Below are 27998 nucleotides of genomic sequence, written 5' to 3' on the forward strand. Positions count from 1 at the left end.
GAATAAAACATTTTTTCTTTCCTTTAAGAAAAGTAAGTGTGATTGTTCAACTTATATAGTTACCTTCTCAGAGATTCTTCAGATTGAGGGTGTTTTATACGATAAATTTATATGAACTTACAGCTCTGTTTAGGAGTTCACTATTTATAAGCTATTATGATAAAAGCAGATATGTGGGATTTTTAGGTTTTGTTTTTAAATCTGGTATTAAAATCCTACAAGGAGAGAAATGGTATTGTTGACTGCAAGCAGTAAAACAATTCCAACTAATATTATTTTTCATTTCTAACGAACATTTTCTTGTAAGCTTGGGAAGCCATGTACTAAAGCATTGGGCATTGGAAGTCTTTTAAGGCTCTAAATCTAAACTATTTCAGTCTAGTCTTTCAATGTGTGTTTCTGGTGACTAGAAAAGGAGTTCTCAGAATTTTGGACCTTTACAGAGGTGTGCATCAATGTATTTTCAAGGAGAGTCAGCAAGCAGTGAATTGAGTTCAGCTCTGGTGTGAAGCACCACACCTTTTAGAGCCCACATGGACAGGTGATACTTAACCTCTTTAAAGCATGTGCAAACTGATATTGATAGGTTTGATACAGTAGAAGGCATAATTTTGCTATTAATACTAAAGGGAAAGTTTCTTCTTGTTGTCATTATTGGATGCTTGTATTTTCTGGAAATTTAGTGTTGAAATATTAATGGAGAGAGAAACAAATGCTAAAAGGGGAAAATGGCTCTTGGACTTGGAGCTTCTCAAGCTCTGCATTCTATTTATGGTGTCTGGCAGAGTGTGGTACCTGTCTGGAGTGACAGTGTTTAGGTTAGAAAGGTTAGGCACAGGGTGCTTATTTCGTAACACTCTTCCCATAAAAGAGGAATGGTTAGAGGTGGTAAACTGCAATTGTGGGCAGACTGTGTGTGTACTAAATAAAGGTACTGCACTTTACTGAAACTGTAAGGCCTTGTTTTGAATTAACAAATGTCAGTTTACAGAAGAGCTAGAAAGGGGAATAACATCTTAAAATAACCTTTTTAAGAGCACCTAATGTTCTTAACTTGATGCCAGGCTCTTTGAGCTGCAGTGAATGAAAGTAATAACAAAGTAAGCCAGGAATGGGAAGTAAGGCAAGAATATTAATGGCAGAAGTATTTCATGAGATCTTGTAAAAGGTATTTTCTGTTTAAGAAAGTTTTCCTTAAACATCATTTAACTTGTGTTAAGATGTCTGGCTTGATACTACCAGGATGCATCTTTTAAAATGTGTAGCTACTTTTCAACCTTGATTTGAGGATACATTTACTAGATACAGTTTAAGGGAAAATAGATACATTCTGTTACTCTCAGCGGGCATAGCAAAGATAAGGCGTTTACGCATAACACAGGTTTCATTCCAGAAACAATCTTGAGGTCAGGAATGTGTGGCTTGGTAGACTAGGTTTCTGTGGCATAAATCCAAGCACCAGCTTTCAAGAGTTAAGATGGTTTAATAGCTATCTACTCTGGCATTATCCTCTGGCAGGTGTAAGTCATGTTTACATTTTAAGTGACCGCATTATCTTTTATGCCTTGGTGAGCCTTAAAATTTGTTTAAGAAAAGAACTGTGGTTTTCATTTAATCTTAGTTGACAAGGACAGGTAATCAATTAATCTTGTATTTTTTTCTCCCCTTGGGTGAATATTGTGTATTTCAGTAGAAAACTTGCTGTACAAATGTTTTGCAATATGAAGCTTTTTAAAAATGTTTGACATAAACTGTGCCCTAGTGTTTTTTCCCCAAACTTCTTTTATTTGACAGAACAATATGTAATGTTTTTATTCTGACTGCGTCAGAAATTTTATAAAAAATAGCTACTGCTAACTATAATAGCTATAATAACTATAGTCTGAAACACGCATAAAATTATTAGTAAAGTAATATGGTCATAAAAGTGAAGTTCTACCAAACAGCATGAACCAAAACTTAAAATTTGCAATAAACTTGATAGTTCCAGATCACTCAAATATAAAATTTTTGAGATGAGGCAGACAAAACTACTTGATTCTGCAACCTATTACTTCTTGATGAGCTTTCATAACATTTATCTTTTTTTAATCCCTTAAAAATCAATTATTCTAAAAATTGACTAAACTTGTGCCTTGTTGGATACTAGAACTATTAATGAATGGATAATTTCTCTATTTACAGTTCCCTGAAAGCTAGTGTTTAATTTACAAAATAAGAAATAAAAAAAGGAGGGAGTTTCAGTTTTTCTAAGGAACAGGTAACCCTTCTATGAACTGAGATTCCTTCTGTAATGTTTTGCATATCTTAAAATATCAGCAGATGCATTTGACAAACCAATCTATTTAAGCACTTGTACAAGAGAGGGGTGTGATCAAATTTGTAATGACAATGTATTTGCGACCTGTTGCTGAAGTCAGAAAATTTTCATTTCAGAAGTTCCTTATGAAATATTTTACAAGAACAGTGTTATGAATGTAGAAGCCTTGTGTCTTTACCAGGGAGATGGGAACTGATGATTTTTAAGATCCGTTGCAACCCAAACCATTCTGGAGTTTTATGTCGTGTTTAGTGGACAAAAGGCTAGTCTTGAATGTTGGTGGGACTTCTGCTTGAATTGTTTGCTTCTAGGTTTCCTTTCCTCCAACAGAAACAACTCTTTGAAGTTACCTTGTATGTGTATCCTTTTTCCTGAGCTCTGCTGCAGAGACAGGCTGGACCAAGGATCCTCAGCTCAGATAAAGCGTGGGGCCCAGCTCTGGTCTGGCTTGGCTGTGCAGTGCAGGGATGGCTCGGCCCCCTCGCGTGGGTAGCAAGGGCTGGCTCCTTTCCCAGGCAAGGAAGATCGGGGCTGGCAGTGAGCCACAGGTGGAAGTCTGTGCCAGAATCCCTGTGTGGCACTGCCACCCAGCACTGAGCTTTTCCTGTTACTGTTCCTACCTGCATGTCTAATGTAATTGCTGATAATGCCTTCTTGAATATCATTGATTGTGTCTGATAGAAGTATTCAATTCATTTTTCTCTATGACTATTCCTACAAACTCATTTGGTTTTAAGTCAGAAAAAAATCACTTCTTGTTGTAATGAGAAACCTGGCATTTACTGTTTTTGTCAGCATAATATGCCAATTGTTGTCATGTAGTGAGAAAACACTCTTCCTGAACTGCTTTACTCTGTGCTATGCTAACTATGGTTTGGGATTGTCCATCTTAGTTTTATGAGTTCAAGTATAAAGAATGTAGTCTCAGATAGACCGAATTGCTAGGAGCAGCAGGAGATTTCAGAGTACAGCCCAGGACGTGTAAGGGATTCTAAAATATGCTGTACTGTGGAGAAGCTTTGGGTTCCAGTCATGGCATGCAGCTATCCCATGAAAGAATTTTCTTTACTTCTTTTTACAGATTTGGTTAGAAAGTTTTCTCTCGAATATTTAATTCTGAGAGCAAGAGATAGCTTTTAACGAGAAGACTCCTTGGTAATTAAAGGACTTCTTAGTAGTCAATTTATGTGTGGAAGACCAAGATTTTACCAAATTATTTTATATTCACTTTTGATACATTAATTCTGTAGAAAATAATTTGACTCTTTCTTGGGAAATGTGCATGAGAAGTTTATAAAATAAGTGGAAAATGCTGTTTGTTCTGAAGTACTTAGTTTCTTTCTTATGCCAGGAACTTCAATATCAATACTAATCTGTGTGTTTAATTGCATCCATCAGAAATAGGGCATTATTTTTAATTAGAAAATTAGCATAGCAGAAGTATTTTTTGTGAATTAGTGATTTGAGTGTTTTTTTCGTTACAAATAAACAAGGGGGTGTATGTGCGTAGAGGCACTGTTCTTGTTCCTTAAGTTTTACCAGAACCAAGAATATTTGGGGAAGTCTTATGGGCTGTAAAAATTTTAAGGGCAAGAAAAGACACTTTTATTCTCACTCTTACTTCTTCCATCCACCTACTTTTTCCCATTTGTGTGCTTCTGCCTTCAGAGCAGCCTTGTGAAAAGGTCGCAAGGAGTTGTGCTCGTAGATTACATTGAGCTTATTTTTGTGCTTACAAGTCTTCTCTGTGATGTAAGGGAAATTAATACCAAGGAATGAGATGCTGTGTTCCAGATCTTTCCTACTAGGGTAATGCACTCAGAGATGTGAGTTAAGGCATCAAACAGCTGGATTTCTTCCCCGTTTTATGATCTTAAGGAGTGGATTAGGATCTCTCCTGCAGATACTCCAGTTTTTCCATACTGGAAGACTCCATGCTAAGATGAGGTAGATTATAATATTCGATTTAAAAAGGCTTCAGTATAAAATAAATTATCCATCTTCAGACCATTATTTGAAGATTTTAATAAAAAAATAGTAATTCTTGTCACAAAGTTTTAGTCTTCAGCAGACTTCAGAGCTTATTGAGAAGATGAGGTCACACTGATGCATTGTGAAAGGGTGAGGGGGATCACACATAAGATGCTAGATTGGAAGTGAGTTGGATATTAGGATGGGTTTTTTTCGGTACTGTGTTGCTGTAGGTTGATATAGGTTGCCGAGATAGGCTGTAGAACATATGTCCTTAAAAATACTAAAAGGATGGCTGTCATCCTAATTAAATTGATCAAAACCATAGCTTCAGCTTTGAAGTTGGTTGTACTGATAGCAAGATGGACCAGGTAGCTCACCTCCAGATGGTCCTTACATCCGTGATTAATATATATGATTGCTCTTAGTTCAAATTTCTGAGTAACAGGATTTGAGAATCCACATAGATATAAACTTGATTTTCTTTGCTTTTCCTTGTTAAGATGGAGAATAATGTCCTTCTTTCTATGAAGGTTAAAAGGCATTTAGCCGAAGAAAAGAGAAGGTTCTGTGTGGAATTGTATTTAAAGCCTAGTGACATCAGGGCATTTTTGTTGATCTCTCTCAGACTTAAGAAGTCCTCTATTACTATTTTCATAGGAACTCTGGGGAAAAAGCAAGAAACATAGAGCATTTTATTTTCTGTAAATGTTATAGGAGTTTACCCAAACTGACTTTTGGAGTGAGACCAACCATGTGATTGGAGATCAGCCATGTGATGGAGACACGTTTCAAGTTCCTAACATTTAAGTTTGTTTCATATTGATAAAGGCCTTAAGTAGTAAATACTCTCAGTGGATTTGAACAGCTAAGCTTGGATAAAGTCATGTTGGATTAAAATGAGCAATCATCTCTTGAGCTTTGTATTACTAAATTTAGTATTGGGCAGTCTACTAATTCTATTGATTATTGGTTTATAGTAATTCTGTAAGAAGCTTTCTTTGAAAGTGGTACTGTGGTACAGACATTTACGTGAATAAAGCTTTGAAGGTCACATGATGTACCTTTTGAACTTTTAAACACAATATTCAAGTAAAGGTTGTGTCCCTTTTAAAAATAACACTCGACGCTAGAAACTTGAATCCCAGCCTTTTCAGAGTTAAATTTCTCTCAATTGCTTTCACTGGTGATATATTAACTTCATATTAGATGCCTTTCTTGAAGGTCAGTTTTGTAATATTGTTTAGGTTAGGTTTTTTTGGCCAGGCTGAAGGATATCATAAGCTGTTTCACCCAGTTCGTTGGAAATTAAGGGAAAAAAAAGACAATGGTTTTGTTTCATTTTGCTTTTCCTTGTAAATTTTATTTATAAATAAATCTTAATCTGTCCATTTGCAAACATTATTAGTCCTATCTGAATAATGAAACTTAAGGAAACACAGACCTACCCAGTGCAGTGATCTTATTTTTAGAAGGCTTCTCAATGCTTTGCTTTGTTGAGTTAGAATCAAAGTTAAGCTTGTCCAATTTTGTTATGTAGTTTTGTCCCACCTTTGGAGTTGAATATGCCTGTAAGATGTTTTTGGGTAATCATGGCAGTATACTCAACTGCAGTAGTTTCAGATTTTCTAGACAGTAGTTGAAGTGTCTTTATTTATGACTGTTTGTGATACCAGAATGAAGGTTCCTTTTGCTAAGGAGCAGTCAGGTGCACTCATAATCTTCTGTTTGCTGTAGGTAAATTTTCCTTGGTTAGTCTATTGTACTGCCACCCCCACTGCATGCTCTGAAAAATATTTCAGAGGCTCTTTGTCAACATCAGGCTTTTTCTTAAAGTTATTCCGATAAGATTACATCGGATTGAGATCTATTTTACTTTATAAATACTGAACATCATTTGCTCATTGACATTTTGCATTAGTCCCAAAATACCATTGCAGATGTCTGAACACTTTGGCTATACAGAAGTGGTTTGGGGAAGATATTCTTGGTTTACATTAGCCTGCAAGACCATGTGTACATGTGGAAATAGTCTCACAGTATTCTCTTCTGGGCAGTGTGGGCTGAAGGGCAGAATAATAACCCATGGCTAGGCTGTTCCCTGTCTGTGAGACCCTAGTTTGTTCAGGTAGCAAGAAGGTGCTTCCTGTAAATCTTCCTTTTGGAGCTGAGCAGCCATATCAAATGTAGGTTGTGGACTGACTGTCCAGGTTATTAACTTGGCAGTGCCTACTTCGTGTGCTTGAGGCAGCTGTGAGGCATCTGGACATGATTTTGTAGTTCTGTGATAGTAAAAGCCATTTGCTATGGACAGAGGTTGTTTAAAAAACACCTGTTTGTTGCTTATTTCACCTCAATTTTCTGTAGCTTTTACCTGTATCTTTGCAGCATATCTGCTCTCTTCCAAACTTTTCTACTGGAAAAAAAAAATTCTGTTCCAGTGCAATTAGGTAAAAGGAGATAGACTCCTCATTTGCTTGTTCCACCTCTCCTCCATGCAGCAACATGGTCACTGACTATGGAAATGGTCACACTATTACAAATGCCAGTTTTTGCTATAGCAAGGTATATTGTTTAAGATGGAGATCCTTGGAAAACTTGTGAGGGATTTTTGTCTCTTATTTGTGAGAACAGCAAGAGACCAAAGTGTGAAAGTCCTTATTTCTCAGGGATTAAAATTCTGAACAGTTTCAGATTCTCAGATTCCTTCAAGATTGGTTTTTTTTTGTGTGTGTGGGGTGGGTTTGGTTTGGTTTTTTTTTTTTTTTTTTTGTTCAGTACAGTGATCAAAACACATGCTTAAAACAGTCTTATTAACAATATTAAAACAAGCAATTATATAAAATGCTTCTATTACTAGAAGTCTGCTAGATCTGCTAGAGTTTCTCTTAGGAAGAAATAGTTCCGGCAAAACATCCAACAATTTGGCAACAAATAGAACTGTTGAAGTGTATATATAAACTGTAGTTTGATACTTGCTAATTGAATATATGAAATAAACCAGAAACCCTAACAGGCATAGTAACAGCACTTGCAGTGAGTGGTGGCTCACTGAGTTGCAGCTTTGAGTGGGATGTGGTGAGTAATGCAGTTATTTTTGAACCTCATACTTTTCTTTTCCCTATGTATAAGATAATTGTATCATGATGGCATCAACAACATGACCATTGTTAATGATGCCCCCAGTCATATTATATACCAAGTGCAGTGATTTATAGGTGTCACATTGGCATTAATTTCTCTGGGAATCGCATTGTGCATAGCAGTCATGGAGGGCAGAGGTCAGGCTGCCGGGCAGGGGTTGGGTGTTGTTGGAAGAAACTCACAAAAGACAAGTCTCTCTCTATAAATAGGGCTGGTGAGTGCTTCGAGAAATTAATCTCTTTTCCACTCTTACATGGAAACAAATAGCTTTTAATATGCTTAATTTCAGATTTGGTCATAGTGCCAGCAGTCAACTCTAATTAAACTAGTGTTGGAAGGGTGTCAAGAATTGGATCTTGTTATGTGAAAAGGAATCTTTGACCAAATTAATGAAATGTTGAACTTACTTGTGTTAATAATGATTTTTACTTTTATTTTTAGTCATGTAGCTCTGTAAAGATACACAAAACTTCTATAAAGCAGTATCTTTTTGGCTTAGGGATTCTTTTTTTTTTGGGAAATAAGCTTGACATCTTACTGGTTTTTTTCTTTAAAGCTCTATAATTGTCAGGAATTTTCTATATCTTTTATCTAGTCTATGTGTGCTAGGTACACATATATGCATGTATGTGTAGTCACAATTTCTAGGGCTTGCCTGCATAATGTAAATTTGCTGAATTTGCATCTGTCTGAGAGCTGGAAGACCACTTCCTTTTCCTTTGGTTAATATCAGTCTTCCATAGTAACTCTTCAACACCATGAAACAGAGTATTTAGTGTTATAGTTAATTTGTCTCTTCCTGCAATTGTTTGTTTAAATAGGAATTGAAAAGCCTATTGTACATGCTATCTCCATTTCAGGAGACATGGTAATAATATGTTCATAACAGTCAGTTAATGTTTTTTGCTAAGATGTTGATGTTAGTATTGTCTTGATGTGAAAGGTCAAAGGAGAAGCAAGATGTTGAAAGTACATGTCTTAAAGAACAGTGTGCATTAATTTGTGGATGTACTCCTAAATTTATTAAAATGTTCTAGAATAGGAAAAAACCCCACCCCAACATCTCTGGAAGTTATTTGACATGTGGATTTTCATTTCGAAATAAAGTTCCTTTTATGTTCCTGTACTAAATTAATGGTGTAATTGAACGTCAGTTTCACTTTGATGTGTTGTATGCTACTTGAGGAAATATTGACAGCTCTTTCAAGGTCTGAAAACTACTTGCAGACTCTAAACAAAGGGTAATTTCTTGATGAAGCTGAACCAGGAGATTATTTTGCCATTCTTACAACTGTCCTGATATGAATCCCTGCAAAAAAAGAGGACTATCATGTAATTTCTCTGCCTTGGCCTCATGTTTCTCAAGTAGCTTCTTTCAGTGTTACAGGTCAAGCTTGTACTTCTGTATTATTTGTTTCACAACTGAATTCTTAAACTGAATATTATCTAATTTATCAGAGAAATTAATCTAACACTAGTTTCTTTACATCCTGGAAGGACAGAAAGGAAATGGTCATGTTAGTGCACTAAAGGTAATTTTGTCAAGTGCTTTTGGATTTCTCTTTCTTAAATCCCTTGTCTTTGGATACTAAATTTGGGCAGTAAGTAATTTTTTTGTTTACTTGTGTCCTTTTAAACTTTCTTGGAAAGGTCACAGAGCTGTGTATATTGGAGTTCATGTCCCACTTGGAAAGCCAGGCCGTCGACGGCATAGACATCGTGGGCACAGGCATCACAGAAGAAAAAAAGAAAAAGAAACTGATAGAGAGGATGGCCGAGAATCTCCATCATATGGTGAGAAATTTGTTGTGCATGTTCTTCTTGTCTCTTGAAAATAAACTTTAGTAGCTACTCTGTGCTTAAATGTTGTTTGTTTTGTGCTATTTCTTTTATTCTCACTGTAATTAATGTGTTTCTGTGTACAATCAGACAAGGATTTTGTGGTTGTGTTTTATCTAAGTCAGAAGCTGTTGGACTTGGTCCAGCTGTCTGCATGAATGTTCAGCAGCCTGCACTGAATAGGTTAGACTAGAGCTTTGTAATGCTCTCCTGTAGCATGAAAATCTGTGTTATTTAAATTAGACACCTTTTGTCAGATTGTGTAGTCGTGTATGCTTATTCCTCTGATTTTTGAAACTAAGCACGTAGCTGTGAAAAGCAGCATTTGCCATGGTAATTTGATCAATTATCTTATTTTATTTAAATATTTACTTCAAACTTCTTGCTATCTGCTAGTAAAGGAATTGTACTGCCTCATAAGTTTTTGTTTTGGATCACAAACTGCCCCCTCGGCCTGTTATCCTCAAGAGATGATAATTTTGTCATATCATTCTCTGAAATGAAATTATTTGGCAGTACGCTTAGCAGTTTTTCTTTGAGACCCTAAGTCCATTTTTATTCCTAGACTGCCATAAATGGGCAAATCGTGGTGCAGTGCTTGAATTTAAGTGTGGACACCATGCTGTTCACTATTACCTTTCAATGACTAGCAGCATGTTCTACATGGGACCAGTACCTGAAACAAAGGAGTTCTCAAATGGAAATGCTTTGACAAATCTCCTTTTACCGTTTTCCTATGGTTCTTGGTATCAACCATCTTCAAGGCTTCCCCTCCCAAATACAAATTATTATAATTGACATTATGTTTCTAGAGTCCTGCTGTACGTTTTTGAAGAAACAAGTGGCACTAAGTTGATAAAAATTTACTTCTCTGTTCTGGCTGCTTTTGTATATTGTTTGCACAGGGTTTGACAGGGTTCTGGGGTGTATTGGTTTTGGGATGGAAACAATCTGCTGTAGACCTTAACTGATAATGAATGTTGTTTGCATTCAAAAGCACACTTCACAATTATGCTACTGGATGATGGTGTATACCAGAACAAAAATGCTAAATCAAAACTCAGTGTGGAATGAACTTTGTTAGTAATTCAGACCTTATGTTAAAATCTAAAGGCCATCTTCTTTCTACAGTAGAAGCCTACAGTTGTATATTCACATGTAACAGCTGTGAGAGCTACGTTTCAGTGAACAAAGTTAAGATTTTTAAAATTTGAGAAAATTTTTAAAAAATTAAAATTGAGATTTACCTGGATTTTCTGTTTCCGACCTTCCTTGAGATAACATATTGAACCCTTATAATGTGAAAATTCACTTGAGTTGAAAAAAATCTTTGTGTAAGTATTAAAAGTATCTCTAAAATCATGTGGTTTAATTGGTAGTTTTTTTCAAGTTTTGCTCATATTAATTGAAATCCAGTGCTTACTGGATCAGTAAGGATAGTTTAATTTTCTAGCAAATTATTGAGCCTGTTCCACTAGGCATTATAGTCTGAGAAGTTAAAATATTTTCTGGATGCTTCAGCTACATAGTTTTCTACTTTCCTATGCTAATTTATACAGAATGCTCCAACCATGCAATGAAAAAAGTTTATCCTACATAAATAGCAACAGACCACAGAAAAATCTGCTGCTCTAACAGTGAGTGCCTGGCTGCTCACTGATGACTATCTTGAACTATTGCTTGGGCAGCTGATCTGTAAGTAAGTTTCCATCAGCCTGTTTTAACTTTTTCTTCTTTAGTGTCTTATGTCATGATGATATTACTTATTTTGTTCTCAAAATGAAAACAAGGTTTGTAGTCTTTTGATATAATAATTCCTACTTTTTTAAAAACCAAATTTGCTGTTGATGTTAATTTTCGTATTGGCAGTCAATAGAAGAGCCAAAAATAGTTGATTAATTTTCATAAACATGGATTTCCAGATGTTTTGTTTTCAGAAACAGTGCAAAATATTCAGAGAGCCTTCTTTAAAAGACATGCATGTATTTCTTTTGCTCCTCTTCCCTCTTGAAGAGGATGCTGTCCTGCGTATTTCTAGCTGAGGGCAGGAGATTTCACTGTAATGTAGTGTTTCTTGTTTCACAGAGGTATGAATTCTCCTAATTATTCAGTTTCTTCGTTTCTTCAAGATACACCATCCCAACGAGTGCAGTTTATCTTGGGTACTGAAGATGATGATGAACACATTCCTCATGATCTCTTCACTGAAATGGATGAACTTTTCTTCAGGGATGGAGAAGAATATGAATGGAGAGAAACAGCTAGGTATGTTTGGAGTAGATTGTTTCAGGGTATATCTTATAGTAATTTTATTTCAAAGAATTGCAAGCCAGGTTTGGCTTAGAATCTTTGCTATCTATAGGAGTTGTTTACTCAATTCTTGCTTAACAAACCAAAACTTTAGTTCTTGTCCGACTCTGAAAGAATCAATAATGTTTTCAAGAGACCCTCAGTCTTTCTGGTGATGTGTTCTCTCCCCTAAAGCTGATCATACCAAACATTTTGAAAGGTAGGAGTATGCCAAGTTATAAATACGGGTGTTCGTCTATGGAGTGTGGTATTTGCAATCTCAGAAATCTCTTTGATATATTATTGCCAATATATTAGTATCATTTTTTTCTGTAAAATAAAGAAAATTGGGTGTTATGTTTTTTCTTGGGTAGTATTTGATTGGTTTTTGGCAAATTGCATGCCTGAACGTTACAGGATGCCATGATTGGTTTTGACCCTTACTGGCTTAGTTGCTTCCTTCTACATATGCACTGTGTCAAATTTTTCTGCATTCAGTACTTCCAGCTACCTTGTTGCATGTTAACTTTTGTACTCAATTTGCATAATACCTGTGAGTGGGAATCAAGATCAGTTTATAGTTTCACGTGTTAATATTGCCTAGTTCTTAAATGTCTGACTTAGCAGCCTTAGGAGACTTGAACATGCTATATGGTGTGTTTCAGACAGCTTTCTAATCCCAAAATACTAATGAGATCAAGATGCAAATCGGGTAATAAGTCAGACTGCCATATTCTTCACAAGAACATGTGAAGAGACAGGCATTGGTCAAGCCAAAAGAAACAAAATAGGTAAAAACTAAAACAGCTGAGTGTGGTTATTAAGGCTTGATAGAAATGTTAATCAGTTGGGCTGTCTTCTGAGAAGACGAAAGCTGGTAGGATTTCATGGGATTTTCTGTTCTATGTCATGCCTAAGCCACATGGAAGAGTGGGATTGCTTGCCAGATTTTCCTTCCATGATAAATATAAATGTGTGTATGTGAATGCATTTCAGGTGGCTGAAGTTTGAGGAGGATGTTGAAGATGGTGGTGATCGATGGAGCAAGCCTTACGTAGCAACTCTGTCTCTGCACAGCCTCTTTGAACTGCGGAGCTGTATTCTTAATGGGACGGTCATGTTGGACATGAGAGCAAACACACTTGATGAGATAGCAGGTTGCAGCAACAATTTTTTAAAATATTTTATCCTTAAATTTTGATCTTTAACTTGAGGTGCTTATCTGTGTTTTTGAAAATACTGTGGCGAAGAAACAGGTATGTGCATGCTTGCGGCACTTTTCTTGATGTGGTTGAGAGGAGCTGGTCCTACAAACTTCACTTACAAAAAGCAACACTGAATGAGTAGATGCTCCTTAGTATGTATTTTAGGATGAGGCCCACAACTTGCCTTTATCTTCTAATCCCTTAATGTGTTCTCTGTCTTTGTTTCTACAGATGAATTGTAAATATCTGCCAGAACATTTTAGGAGTTATTTGTGCACGTTAGTACCATAATTATTAATCATATTTTGCCTGATGTTAACTTGATGCCATTAGTGCAGTTGGTTGTTGCACATCTGGTATTTTTTTCACCTTTATAAGAGGTGAGCAGAAATAAATTTTCTACATGTTGTTTGACCTACTGTGTTGAGTGTCCTCACTAATCACAGGTCATTTTGGATACTATACAGGTAGCTTTGAAGACTTTCATATATATATATTTATAAGTATAATATAAATATAATATATAGATACATGCACATATATATATACATTATATATGTCTGCTGCTCTAAATGCATTTGAATTAGTTCTACATAATTTTCCTGATATCTCTTGCTACAGGTATCACACAGTGGAATGCTTTCTCAGGAGTCTTATGAGACTTAGGGTTGACCAACATGTGTGTGAAGGACAAGGTGTTTTGAAATTAAAAACTTAGGCAGTACTTGAAATGTTTTCTTGTTTTGAAGTCCTTGAAATTCACTCAGGAAATTGGTATTCCCTTCCTATTTTTCTGACTTATTGAACAAGACAGTTCAATACATTGTTTGTAAATGTAATGTTTTGGTTTATAATTTTATTTTGAGTAATTGAATTTAGCGATAATACATAAGGAAAGTAGTTGCTTAATTCTGTGTAAGCAGCACTCTGAGTAGCGGGTATTTCAGTTTGGAACTAGGATGCCTTAAGAGATTGTATGAATTTGTTTCAAGTTAATTTTAGATACCATTGTGAAGCACGTGAGTTAGCCCTGCTTGGTATACAAATGTGTTGTCTTGTTTCCAGGAGTACCCAGTAGGTAATACTGTTTCTTACTCATAAGAAGAGGAGAGAGAGGGTGGCAGGTTTCCTTTTGAGAACCTGTGACAAGTGGCTGTATGTTACCAGTGATCTCAGAAAGAAGCTGCACTGTACTGACAGACACTTTGGTGCATGTTGTTCTGTTAGGAAGGACAGAGCCCTATCCTGAGCCCTAACATTTTTCATGGTGAGAAGTTCTATGCTATTTCAGTTTAACAATGCACTTAAGTCTCAATACATTAGTTAAAACTGGGGAAATATATTTAAAAATTTGTCACGTAGGTTTGTGCTGCTTTGTGCAGGTTGAGATCTTTTATTAATTTATTTTATTTTTATTATTAATTAAAAAAAAGGTCCCCTAAGAAACCACAGCATGTATTTTCCCTGATATGTAGGTGTTGTTTCCTGGTGTGATCATACTGGTAAGATGCCATTTTGAAACTTGATGTTGTTTGACAGATGAGTAGTTTATTTTAGATGATATACCTAGATTTTGTTTCATACTTCCCCTTCTAAAACATGTGAATCAGATGTTTTCAGCAGAGAGTCTCAAGAGTTCAGAGCATCTGAAGATGACAGGAGTTGTGTAATTCATCTCATTCTATACCAACTTCCACTTTTATATAGTTGTATATACTTTTAAAAGTAAGGAACACCAGGTTAAGACTGTCATAAGTGTGTTCTCCATTGTGTTTGTATTTGTGTACTCACTCCTAGTGCAGGTTTGTTGAATACAGTAAATACTTTTTTGAAAGTGAGTTTCCATTGAAAGTTGAAGTAAATGGCTATAAATTATAATGTACTAAGCAATTCATTTCTTGAAATGATGCTACTAATAAATACTCTCTCGGGTCTGCACGTTGTGCTTTTCTTATTATCACATTTGCTTGTTAGTGAAGTCTTAATTTCCTGTGGATTCTTGAAGATGATTTTGCTAAAGAGAAGACTTTTCTTTTAAATAGATTTTGATTTTCTTTTATTATTTGGTGCAACTACAGTGCTTGAATGAGGTGAAAGAGATTTGATGGCTACCTGTATAATTTTCTTCTTTCTTCTTTTGTTATTACTGTGTAGATATGGTTTTGGACAACATGATTGCCTCTGGCCAGCTGGATGAATCCATAAGAGAGAACGTGAGAGAGGCTCTTCTAAAGAGGCACCATCATCAGAATGAGAAAAAACTCAGCAGCCGGATTCCTCTAGTTCGATCTTTCGCAGATATAGGCAAGAAACATTCTGACCCTCACTTGCTTGAACGAAATGGTGAGATAAGTTGTGGCATCCAGTCTGTACTAACCTGATAAATGATGTTCTCACTGGGAGATGAAGGAAAGGTCAGCTGGTAATAACAGATAAGTGTTTCCTTCTTGATGAGCAAAGAACTAACAATAAGAGTGTGTGTGATGTGTAGCTGTGGGTGATATTTTTTTAATTTGCTCAAATATTCTACTCCTGCCTGTATACCATAGCATGTGTTATTATTTTGAAGTATAGTAGTAGACCTACATTGATCCTAATGTTTTTTAGTATATGCTTCAATAAAATGTCCAATGTTTGAGGAATTTTAGCATTGTGGCATAACTTACACATGTCAGATGGATCCTACTTGCTTTTACAGTTTTTGCACAAGAGATTTAGTTACCAGTGTTCAGTGATGCTGACAATTACTGTGTTTTAAACCAGTGTTATTATGTTCATTTGACAAGAAGTTTGCTATGCCATTGGGTAAGGTAGTACAGTCAGCTGGGACACTGTTTATTTTAATCTTGTTTTGTAGGTGAGGGTCTAAGGGGAACAAAAGTCCCAAACCGAAGAAAAGTATTGGCAATATTCTTAGAAGCTGCACCATATATTTTTTGAACCAAATCCGGAAAATTTATTCTAGACATGCAGTCCCAAATCCCAAATAGTAATATGTACTACAGAGCAGCTTACTTGTATTCTTGTGTATTTATGAGGCCTCTGTTTTCATCTGTGTTCTTTGTTTTCTTTTGCCTTGTATTAAGTAAGACACATAGAATTTCAAATGAAATTTTTGACTCTGGTTAAAACTTAATTCTGATTTCATAGGTGAGTCCTGGAAGTGAACTTCCTTTTCTGTCTCCAAAGATGCCTTATTGCTTAGAATATGTTTCACTTAGTTGAGTGCTTGTTAAGAGGTACATACACTGGAGTATTCTCTAGTGAATGCCTGAGCTTGCTGATAGTTTTTGTTAGCCAGTGAGTGTATGATATATGCTTAAATATTTCTCTAATAGTTTCAGATTTATTCTTTCAAGAATGAAAATGCAGCTAATTTATCTAAGAGCATAATGTCTTCTAAAATCCTGACTGTCATATTTTGTTCAGCAAACATGAAAATTTCACACACACAGACTTGGTCTTGCCCATCCTTGAACACTGTTATCCCCAGTTATAATTCTGTGAATTTGAGACCTCTTTCTTGTCAGTTACCTTTCATGTATCACTTCCATTTTTTAGGGCATTTTATTCTTAATACTCTTTTCTACAAGAGATTATGGGATATATGCTGAAACAAGAAACTAGTTTAATATGATGAACTCCTTGTCAGCATATACTGATTTATTTTTCTTTTTATTATCCTTTGGTAACCCTCTAACAAGCATGTAAACCACACATGCATATGTGCATATTAGTTCTTAGGCTCCTTGGGAATATGTGGGTTTTAGGACATCTCATATTCGTGATTTATCACAGGTATACTTATGAAAGTTAGTTATTACTGTGGTGATTAATCTAGGCAAAATCAACCATGTCTGCTCTCTTAGTCCTATTTTCTTTACTGCTCTGCAGTTTCAATGTTTTAATAGTTGAGTTTTGAGGCTTTTGTTCTTAAATCAGGTTTGTATCTGTAGGATCCACTCTTTCATTGTTTGAGGGGAGGGGAATGTATGTGACCTTTACCTAAGCATGCTTTCTGCACTTCTTTCTTGTTAATTATTCTGGGGTTGTTCAGCTTACTGGTCTCTAGTGCTTGGTATAAATGTGAGAGTGAATGTGTCTAGTTTGCTGTTTCCTTGCTTGATGGCATGGTATATGAAACCGGCATGTTTTGGATTTCAGGGATTGTAGGAGAAGTCATCAGTAATGCTTTCAAGGAGACTGGTCGTCCCAGGAAAAGTGTTTGTGGCAGATGGGAGAAATGGTGTCACTAAACCTTTTAATGGAAGCACTAATATGAGCATAATCAATCTCTCTTCCTGCTTAAGGAAGAACTGAAATCCATAACAAACTCCAGTCTGAAGGAACCATCACAAGACTGTGTTCTCTTCATATGAAATTAGTGGGACATGGAAACTAGAGCAACAAAAGTAACAAGGGATTTGGAGAAATGGTTGGTTTTAGGCATATGGGGCTACTGGTAAGTCACAGCAAGAGGTTGTGGAGAAAGGGCTGTGTATCTCATTTTTCTGCCCTCTTCAAAAATATTTTTATATAGACTACAATTAGACTACAGCTGCCTGGGAAAATTCTCAGTTAAAGAAGACTTTTATTGGAAGACAGTTTCATTTAACACATTTAGATATGCTTGGTCATGATCACTTTTTGAAAATTAGTAATTCTTTGTCTATAATGGATAGAGTTAACTGAAGTCCTGTAATGTTTTGATTGCTAATGATTTTGTCGTTTACTTTTTGGATGGATTAACAGTAGCTGCCGTGCAACTTGGGATAAGGAATTCTAGAAAAATTGAAGAGTCAGTTTCAAGAGATAAATTTTTTTTTGTTAACAAATCTTACTCTGACTTAATATCTTCTCCCTCAGATCTTCAGCATTCTAATTAGTGCTCCTTCAGTGATTTCTGACTTTCCTTATGTCTGATATCAGATTTGCTCATATATCTTACCCTACTTGCATGAGTATGACACTTTGGCCCGTAAAGCTTGCAATTTACTGCGGGAATTGTTAATGCATATTTGTATCTGTGTGGGTTTGTTTTGTTTTAATACAATATAACCCTTTTGTAAGCCTCATGGTGTTCCATTTGTTTTATCTCAGGGGAAGGCCTTTCAGCCTCCCGCCAGTCTTTGCGAACAGGTCTCTCTGCCTCAAATCTTTCCCTGAGAGGAGACAGCCGTTTGTCGGTTCTTCTCAGTAACCTTCTTCCTTCTTCAAGAGCTGGGACCCCGGCAGCCTCGAGGTGTACAACCCCTGTACCCACCCCTCAAAACACACCACCCTCCAGCCCTACCTGCAGGCTCCCGCCAACCACAAGTGCCCAGCCAAGCCCGCTTCAGGGCAAGGGATTGCTGGTGTCACCTGCCAGTGATGATATTCCTTCAGTAGTAATCCACCCACCTGAGGAGGACTTAGAAGTGCAGGAAAGCCAGGAAAAGAAGACAGAGGAAAATATTGGCAAAACACCAGGCAACTATTGAAATTTAAGATGTCCATGTGTGATGCTCTCTGCATCTGAATCACTTGCATTGCAATGGTTTTTGGCACAAAGAAATATGATAACTATTATCTCTGCCTGCATGTTTATTTCTTCTCAGTTGCGACTGTCCTCTTGTTTGGCATTTTTAACTTTTTAGCTTTTAACTAAAGCAAGCAAAAAATCCTTTAATTAACATTCATTTGTGTAATTAAAAAGGAATATGGTTTTAAAATCTAACATATAAGCAAAATGTCAAAAATGGTGGCCTTTTCCTTTCACTCACCTACAGTCCATAACAGGTTTTGCTTTGGTTTTGTCAGTGGTTGAGTTAATGTTTTAAACCAGTGTTTGCTATCCTGAGATAGGTACAGTGGAAACCATGGTAAAGTATTAGAGGTGAATATGAAAAAAAATAGGAAGGGTACAATTATCAGTGGCATTCATAGTTTAGTTGTGCCATGGAGCCTTCAGGCAGTTTTATTTTTGCTTTTGTGCCTTTTAAAACTGTGACTGTTAAAACCAGCAGTAGTTAGCTGATGAAATTGTCAGGTTCAGTTCACCTGCACCTATTTCCAGATAGTTCTCCATTAATGCACTGCTTTAGCATCAGACACTCCATATTTTGTTGTGTTTGGTGTGCAAAATTGGAGACAGTAGTTAGGAGCTTGTAATTGTAGGCCAGAACTTAGCAATTTATTATTTTATTACCTGCAAAGCTATTCTTCTTTACATATAAAAAGGTATGTATGTGTATAGATAGGTTGAGAGAAACTGTTAGAACTTTCCATCCTTTCTTGAAATGCTTTTAGTAAAAGTTTCATAATTTGTGCATTTTGCATACATGCTGTTATATTTGCTTTACTTTTGCAAAATTATCACCTGTTTAGAAACTTCACAATTCTTCTTGGCAGATTGTTTTTCAGGGGGGGGATCCTCTTTCTTTTGGTCTTCAGGCTCTTCCTCCCCTTCCTAGGAATTTGTCTTGCCAAAATCTACCTTGTAGGTTTGACTGCTTTAGGCCTGTGTGTGTTGGGAGTGGGGTGTTGATCCTCCCTCACTTCTTCCTTCAGTTGAGGCTTTGCTTGGTTTCCTACTCACTTGTTTGATAAATAAGAGCACACTGTTACATATAGCAGTGGAAATATGCTGACAGAGAGGAGGCTGTGGTTATCTGTGGTTTTCACATTGGCAGCCAAGTCACTGAAAAGAAAAGAAACTATGTTGTAGTTTCTTATCCTCAATTAAAGTATAGAGGCCTCATCATTACTAAAATTCAGAAAAGCAAACACAAATCTCTTTTTCTGACTTCTTTATGGGAAATTAAGAGAATTCACATGACGATAATTCTGTCACAGGTCATCTTCCAAATGTGCTTAGAAATCAGAAGTAAAATAATAGCTGTAATTGTTTTTCCAGTTCTCATTTTTCTGACAGGAATGACAGCATGCCAGACATGAGATCTTTTTAGAATCCAGGAGAAGGCAAATAAATGAAGCTCAAGTACATGATGCTATTACTGTTATCACTAATAAGACTTTCTACTGGAATCTCCAAGTCATGTTCAAATCACTTTTGTTTTTCATGTGGCTATTTCTCATAAAGAAAATACCTGAAGGGGATGATTTCCCAGTTAATCCATAAGTCTTTCCAGAGAATGATAAATACCAACAATGAAGATATTTTTTGTTTTCTAGGGTTTACCCCTTTTTAAGTTCAAGGAATCATCTGACCACAGAAAGACACATTTTTTCCTTAAAGTTGCTTTTGAAGACATTCTCAGACTATGACTTCAGGGCTGCAACTGGACCAATCTCTGTCTTGGGAGACAAGAGTCAAAAGAGAACCTGTGCAAGGAAGTCAACTTCCTGGTATTAATAAAGGAAAAAAAAATCTTCCTGGTCCATTCCACTATAGGTTATGGTCTGCATCACCTCTCTAGCAATTCAGGATGTTGGAGTCTGAATACATTTTACACATCTGTATGATTGAGTTTGGTTGTCCTCCTTTGAGGATGAGGAACTGTTAATTTTCTTATAGGTGGCTTTTTTCTGTTTACATTCCTCTGTCATTTGCCTTGTGTTATTCAGACTTCTATTTTTTGGTTTTCATAAATTGCTGGAAAGTTACTGAACTTTATGTGAGTTACTGTAAAAGGAGGCACCTTTGTTTTACCACTTACTTTTATCAGCCAGTCATCAGTTCATAATAAGTCAACCAGACAAAGGCTTCTCTTAATAATGTTTTTTAATTTTGTCATCAGTTGAAGAGCAGTGTTTGTTTTCCCATCTTTGAACTGTTGAATAATGAATTCCATAGGAAGGGCTGGGAAGTGTGCTGTGTCACAGCTAAAAATTAACACTGTTAATTTAATTTACCAGGTTTCATAATGTCTGTGAACAACAACAAAGAAGTCTGTTTTAAGAGGTCTTTTGGTCCACTGATAAATGTACTTTAAAACTGAGCAAAATAACATTTACAGCAGCTTTCCTCTTACAGTAATTGCTTCCTGAAAATAGTAATTCAGAAAAGTTTTCATTTTTGCTCTCTAGTAGTAATTTGAACTTTTTTTTTTTTTTTGCATTAGAGCTGCATTGGAATTTAGTTTTAAAAATTGATTTTTATTTACTTAAATACAAATATAGTGAACTTCATATTTAGAAGGTTTGTATTACATAATTTTTGCCTTTCTGAAAACAATTATTTTGGAATAGTCATGCTTAGGTGTTAAGCTCATATATTAATCATCTTTTTATATGAAACAGATGTGAGACAAATGTATGTGTTCTTCTTGCCTTTTTTTCAATGGATAATGTTGATTAGATTTTTGTGATCACAGTATTAAGTGTAGTTGTCTAGAAAAAGCACATGATCTTTAGTGAAGGTGTAGTTAGAAGTACCTTGAGTTTATGAGGTTTTTATTCCAAATTACTCAAGACTCTCTCCAGTGTAGTCTTTCAGTGGAGACAAGTGGTCTGTCTGCCTAACTATCATCAGGAAGAGTGCTGTGTTTTTAAGGGTCCCCTTGGTAGTTTGGTATCAATGAGTTTCTCTGTCTTACAATCTGAAGAGTATTACTAGGTAGTTGTCCTTGAGTTTGCATCTGCTGGACTGGAGAAGGGAGGGAAATAAGTTCTTCTATTAACATGATATTGGAATAGAAGTATTTCACTATTAAAGATAATTTTTTTTTTGTTCAGAGTTTCTCTGTAAATGTCAGATTGATGAATATGTGGAATGAAGTGCAGAATCCTATGGAAATGCTTGCTCAGGTCTGAAAGCCTGTGAGCATTATTGTCTTGTGAGAGCAGCAGTCTGTCCAACCGCAAGGCAAACAGAAAGGAAAACTATTCACACATGGTTTAGGATCAGACAAATGTTCCTGTGTCAGTGCCAAAACTTGTGAGCCTTAGCTGTGACTGATTGGGGAAATTTTGAAGGCAAACCTTTTAGAAGATCAGTATCACTTTAGTACTGAAATAATAAATATTTCTGCTAATATGTAGAATCCTTATTCTCTGTCCTTCTCCTTGATTGTCTCTTCACTTTTTGTTCTGGTCTCTGCTTGCTCTTGCTCACAGTGCTTTCCCAGAAAGTGCAAAATGATGCATTATGGCTCATCTTCCATCAGTTAAAAACATTTTAAGTTACCTGTCTTGCTACAGAGAAGGAGAAAAAGTGAAGAAGTTTATATGTCTAAACTTTTGTATTATGCTGCTCTTCTGCAACAACTATTTAAGATTTCTTTCTAGTTGTACAAACATCAACTCCTAAGCAGTTAAATACTTCGATGATATGATTTTGTGGGTGGCTGATGGTACGATTCTTGTGAATAACACATAAATCCTGGAGCAGAAGAGTAGAACATGGTTTTTGTTGTTGGGGTTTTTTTGTTGTTGTGTTAGCTCATTACTTGTGCATGTTAGGATTTATGAAGGAAATGACAGCTTATTAAATTGATTTGATTTTTGCTTCAGGAAAAACTACCTCCACCACTTACCATCCCTTACGAACTGAAAAGATTTAAATTAGTGTTAAAAGGCTTGGACCTGCATATTTTTGTTGATATGATGACTTTTTGAAAGAGTTTTTTTGAAACAAATACAGGGATGAAATAAAGGGAGTTCAGTCGTCATTTGAAATATTAAAAAATGTCAAAATCGAGAAATTATAAACATGGGGGTATGCAAGTAGTTATGTGGCAGTAGTTATGATAGAACAGGAGCCTGAAGATAGCCAGAGAGGACTTCTTTATATCTTGATTAGAGAGATGCTTGACCTAAATACAAACTTTCTCCATGTAATAAGGTCTTTATCTAGATATGGTTTTGAAGGCGTGTGAAAGCTTGTTCTGTCACCGCAGCTGAAAGGTCTAGTGTAGACAAGCAAGAAGGCCAAATGCACTGCTAGTGCACGTTAAACTGAACAAATAAAAGCTCTGTTATTCAAAAGGTGGCATATGGGCTTGGTTATGCATGCCTAGACCAGCTTTTAAATGTTAATTGGACAGAGAGAACCATGATGCAACGTGGAATTGTGTGTATAAACGCTTGGCTTACTTGCCTTTTGCACCCTTTACTGAACCTGCAATTCAGTGCTGCTGGCAGTGTAGCAAGATACATAACATGGTTTTGTTTTGGTGCAAGTGTTGGAGGGAATGTATGTTGTGAAAAACTGTATTGTGTGTGTCTCTTCAGCTCAAGCCTATATTCCATATAGTAACATGTGGCTGGATGAATAGTGGAAGCTTTGGTCTGTTGATTGAAAGCATGGTTTGTAAGCTATCCTTCATGTAGTACACTACTGACTTTTACAGCTTAGTTAACTTAGTTGACAACACTCCTTGCAGTTGTAGCCTGAGGCTTGCTGACACTTTTTACAATTGCAGTAACTGCTATACAGCAGACTAGAGGTGTTTGCATTTGGTGTCCAAGGACTTCTTAGTATGGTGAAGGTGCTAGATACTAACAACTGAATCTGTTAGGATTAAAGTGCCAGCAGTTATTTTTTTATGCAATTAAAGTAGCCAATTTTTCTGGTGACTGTTCTGCAAATGGCCATCATTTGGGGCAATATTTAATTTTTTTAATGATGTCATTTTTTTGACAACACAGTGACTTGTTAATGTTGCATTTATGATACTAATGTAGGGCACTTACTGAATAACGTGCACTTTTGCGTTAAGCAAGCTGCCACATTGAGTTTTGGTAGTGTTGCACGCTCAGTTCATTTCCTGCACCATTTTGAAATTACCTTCTTTGTTTTAATTTAGGGCTATTAGCATCTCCACAGTCAGCACCTGGAAGTTTAGACACCGGGAAAAGTGGAGATGTTAAAGCTACTGGGACAGGAGGAAGCAGAGAAAACAGCACGGTTGATTTTAGTAAGGTAAGTAAGGTTAAATACCTTAGTGTGAAGCATCAGTTAACTATGTAACACAAACTGTGCTGGTTGTAACTTCCTCCTTAGTTACAACCAAGACTGGTACCAGTGTACACATGAAATAGGTGCTGAAAGATAACTTGTGTCACAGTATGATCCAGGCTAAATGTGTCACATGTTTTGAAATTCTTGGAAACTGTTTGATGATCTTCTCAGTATTTTGGTAACATAAGAGTACAGCCGCTGTACTTTCTCATGCAGATGGAAATATTTTCACATCTGCTATGAAAGCTCTTATGAAAGCAGTTTCGTACACTGTGTTGTAACTTCTTTTTCTAGAACTTTTTTTTGGTTCTTTTTTTTTTTTTTTTTTTTGGTGAAAAGGGTTTTTAAGGATTTGCTTTATAATGAGTTTCCTCTACAAAAGCTGTTGTACATCTTAATCATTAGAAACATATAATACCACTTCCTGAAAGAAACCTTGTAAAAATCTACTGGAAATCTCTTATATTTCTTTCATAATCTAAATTTCGTGGGCAAGTTACATTGCGGCTGTTACTAAAAAGTTCAGTCAGAAGTGTCATTTATGCTGTGAAGCACTGTAAGGAAACTGTTTTGCCAAGTTCAATAGTTTTGTTTACAGAAAGCTAACTTTCACTGTAGTTCTGATCTAATTGTGGCAGGTGCCATATGTTCCTGCTCGTCTGTCACAGTTTTTATATTTTTGCTTGGCCTGTCCTTGTGTACACCTGCCTTGTCTCCTGTTGGACAGGAGTCAGCCTCCTGGCACTGTCGTTGTGGCACACTTGGTGTGGGACTCACGAGGCCATCTGTAAGTTCTCTAGCTAGCAGTGTCACTGGTGCGTGTGCGTGTGTGTGAACACAGAGTTCATGTGCTGTACCATTTTCTAATGCACTTCTGTAATTATGTACAGAAATAAGGGTGAAGATTTTCAGCCATCGTATTCCTTATGAATGAAAAGAAATATACAAATTATTTTTCAAAATTATTACATACATTACTTGAAATACACAGCTCTGAAATAAATTACTCCATTCTAGAAACCATGTGTAATTACATGAACTCTCCTTACTTAATTGTGCATAGATTTTGTTAATTTATGTCCTATCATGGAATGTTTGTCACAATAATATTAGAAAGGTGATCATGCAGTTTGGAGTCTTCTAGAATATTCTAGGTGTTAGTAATTCTAACTTACAGAAAATATTATTATTTGGCCATTTGACATTTTCTAAATGTGTTTGTCTTTTCTGTATTGTGGGATATTTAATTTGCTTTTTAATTTTTGTTTGTAGCATAAATGTCTAGTAAATTCTGATAAACATAATTATGTTATGGAATTTCTTCTAAGAAATGTAAGGGAATAAACACTTGTTTCATCTTTGTATGAATAGGTTGATATGAACTTCATGAGGAAAATTCCTTCAGGAGCAGAAGCATCAAATGTGTTAGTGGGAGAAGTAGATTTTTTAGAAAGACCTATTATTGCTTTTGTGAGGCTCTCCCCTGCTGTGCTTCTCACGGGTCTCACAGAGGTTCCAGTTCCTACACGGTAAATAAATGCCTGGAAAGTCTGGCTTTACTTTTGCAATAAGATAATTATATTTAAGATCTCAAATAGCTGTAAATTTTCATATATACTGTATTAAGCTCAAAAAATGTAGAATTTTGTTTAACATTATGTCAGTCATTTGCTGCAAAATTTGAAGGAATGAGATTTATCTACAAAATTCTCTGGATGCATAATATATATATATCTCTGTATACACTCACACATACATATATACTTCTGTATACCCATAAAGATGCTGTCTTAAACAAGTGCAAGAGTTGAAACTGGTAGCTGATTTGGAGTAAAAGCAGTGAGTCTTCCAAGTTTGTGTTAACCTTTTAAAGATGGGCATGAAGATAGTTTCCTTCAGTGTGACACACACCTTGTCAGTGGGGAAGAGCACACTGAGTCTGAAGGTCTGTCTAATCTGAGCATCTGCTCTTTCTATACAAATGATCTGCGTATGAATGACTTACGTGGTGCAAAACCATTTTTTTATTGTATTAAAATTACATGATTGACACTGAAGTAGTCAATCTGCAGCTAATACAAGGAAGCAGTTTTCAGTCTGCAATATGGTATCCACCCTGGTGCAGTCACCCCTGCGCCCCCAAACCCAAGGATCTCGCCTGTATACTGTGGGTATGTTCACTATAGATGTTCAAAATATCAAAATACGGGTCTCATGATGAAGGTAGAAGATAATTTCATCAATCATCATGGATGACACTTCATTTTCTGTGCACATTGATGTATTGGGCTGTTCCGTGGTGTTTGCATACATTTGTTTTTTTTACATTTGTACATTTATGTTTTTTGATGGGTTTTTAATGTTTTAAAATTATCAAAGTATTTGTTTATGTTTGTGATTTTCAGCTTATGCACACTTTGGAGGGGCAAAAATACATACATGTGAGAATTTTCAGGGAGTAGTTGACAGGAGTTCTCATAATGTTTTTTGGGAAATTCCAAAATTTCTGCATACAGACTACTGTATTACTGTAGTTAAAATTATTCTGTCCCAAGTTTTTCAGAATGGTGTAGACTTGCAGGTCTGGAATAGCTTAGGATTCCGAAGGTGCACTCTCAGTTTCAGTTAGGGTAGTAAACTTGCAAAGGAGACAGAAGTGAGCTTTTTGTACTATGAGTTGAAAGAAGGTACTTTTTTCAGATGTGTTGTGCTTGGGAGCGTCATTTTCATGGAATATATAGGAAGAAGATTGTGAAACCAAAGATTCACTCTTTGGTTTGTATCCTTTTGAATTTGTAAAATGCTATTCCTGGTCAAGGTTTTGGTGAGTTTTATGTTAGGTGCTGTTACTGCGCAAGAATCTGCTAATATATACTGTGACCCAACCCCCAGACTGGATCAGCTTCCCAGAATTTTTTAGGTGTTCAGATATCCAAGTTCCCTTCCTTTCCATTGACACAAGACCAGGATATGACTATGAGTATGCCCAGTGTATTGCAAGAAGTACAGTAGGTGCATCCTCTGTGTGCCATGGCCAGTCACAGCAGGTGAGGGGGTTTAACTCCCATGAAAAGGTGATCATTAGGGAGCCAAGGACAGGTCACAGAGCTCCTAGGCTGCCACTTAAGGGGACTTTGCTACTGGGAATGTCAGAAAGGCCTAGAATCCAGAGGAAATACTCATTGAGCTCTAGTCTGTGCATTTCTACAATGTTTGAGACATTATAAGAAGTTGAAAAATTAGGCTTAATTAAGAAGATATCTGAGTAATTTTGGCTCAGGATTTGAGTTTCTTCCAGTAATGATTTCAAGATAAATCTTTCCACAGTGTTGCAGCAGTCTTTTAAGATCTGAAGTGGTGAAAATGATATTTTTACTTCACCACTAAATTTTCTTTAAACATTAATTTGAAAGACCCGCTCTGAGTATATGCAGATGAGTCAGCCATACTCAGCCATCTGTATTACTTTCTCCACAGGTTTTTGTTTCTGTTGCTGGGACCAGCAGGAAAAGCTCCACAGTACCATGAAATTGGACGGTCAATAGCAACGCTTATGACAGATGATGTGAGTGATCTATTTTAAACGCTTGTAGTTAAAGTCCAGAGTGATGTATTTACCAACTGATTTCAGTAAATAATTTGGAGTAGTAGGTTAAAGAAAAACCCACAAATTGGTTAAATGAAAAACTTAAATTTTTTTTGTGTTAGTGAAGTAGATAATGGTAAATTAACTTTACTCCTTGTGTGTCTTGAAGAAATCATAAATGTAGTTCTGAAAAAAATCTTTGATGTATAGATTTCATTTTTTGTGTTAAATTGGTTAACAGAACTATTAAATAGAACTGCACTTGGTATGAGTTTGTATGTCAGAAGGGATAGAAGCAGCTGTGCGAGTGCTCAGGACACAAAGTTTCAAAAATGCATGCAATTGAGTCATCATAAATTCTTTTTTTTTAGATCTAAGCAAGGTTAAATAAATAAAACTAGAATTTTAATAGCCTTTTGAAGTCATATGCTTAGAACCCTATTGGTTTTAAAGACCACAGGAGGGAACTAAGAATTTTTAAGAGTGTTGCTATCTTACTGAGCAAAATTAGGATGTTTTAATTTTGACTTCACATTGAGCGCCACCTACTGATTTGCGGATAATTTTTAAGGTTATCTAGCAGAAATGCAAGTACTTTTTACTCTAGAACAGTTTGAAATTTGGTCTCATAAACTAGAAATTTGTCATTTTGCAATTGGTAACGTGTCTGTGAATACAGTATTTATTCAGTATGAGAATTGAATATTAAAAGCTTTAGTTGTAGCTTCTGGTCTTTTTTAG

At 36.0% G+C, this 27998-nt stretch overlaps 1 protein-coding gene across 11 annotated transcripts in view; it reads left to right on the forward strand.

The window, feature by feature from the left end:
* The window catches only part of SLC4A7 (solute carrier family 4 member 7), a 93607-nt gene that overhangs the window by 37863 nt on the left and 27746 nt on the right, over nucleotides 1-27998 (forward strand). For 3 of the 11 annotated variants that reach the window (XR_010081707.1, XM_063408798.1, XM_063408799.1), the window contains exons 3-11: nucleotides 9086-9229; nucleotides 11404-11539; nucleotides 12560-12720; nucleotides 14923-15111; nucleotides 17869-18237; nucleotides 23517-23632; nucleotides 24399-24458; nucleotides 25043-25200; nucleotides 27149-27236. Coding sequence is in view for 10 of the 11 variants with exons in the window: in XM_063408798.1 (XP_063264868.1) it covers nucleotides 9086-9229; nucleotides 11404-11539; nucleotides 12560-12720; nucleotides 14923-15111; nucleotides 17869-18237; nucleotides 23517-23632; nucleotides 24399-24458; nucleotides 25043-25200; nucleotides 27149-27236 (1421 nt within the window). In the remaining variant the exon portion in view is untranslated. The remainder of the gene's footprint in view (nucleotides 1-9085; nucleotides 9230-11403; nucleotides 11540-12559; nucleotides 12721-14922; nucleotides 15112-17868; nucleotides 18238-23516; nucleotides 23633-24398; nucleotides 24459-25042; nucleotides 25201-27148; nucleotides 27237-27998) is intronic. The other 8 variants (XM_063408801.1, XM_063408802.1, XM_063408800.1 and 5 more) reach the window with 7 other exon arrangements.

This window comes from Prinia subflava, chromosome 1 (genome assembly GCF_021018805.1).
Source record: "Prinia subflava isolate CZ2003 ecotype Zambia chromosome 1, Cam_Psub_1.2, whole genome shotgun sequence".
Taxonomy (NCBI): domain Eukaryota; kingdom Metazoa; phylum Chordata; class Aves; order Passeriformes; family Cisticolidae; genus Prinia; species Prinia subflava.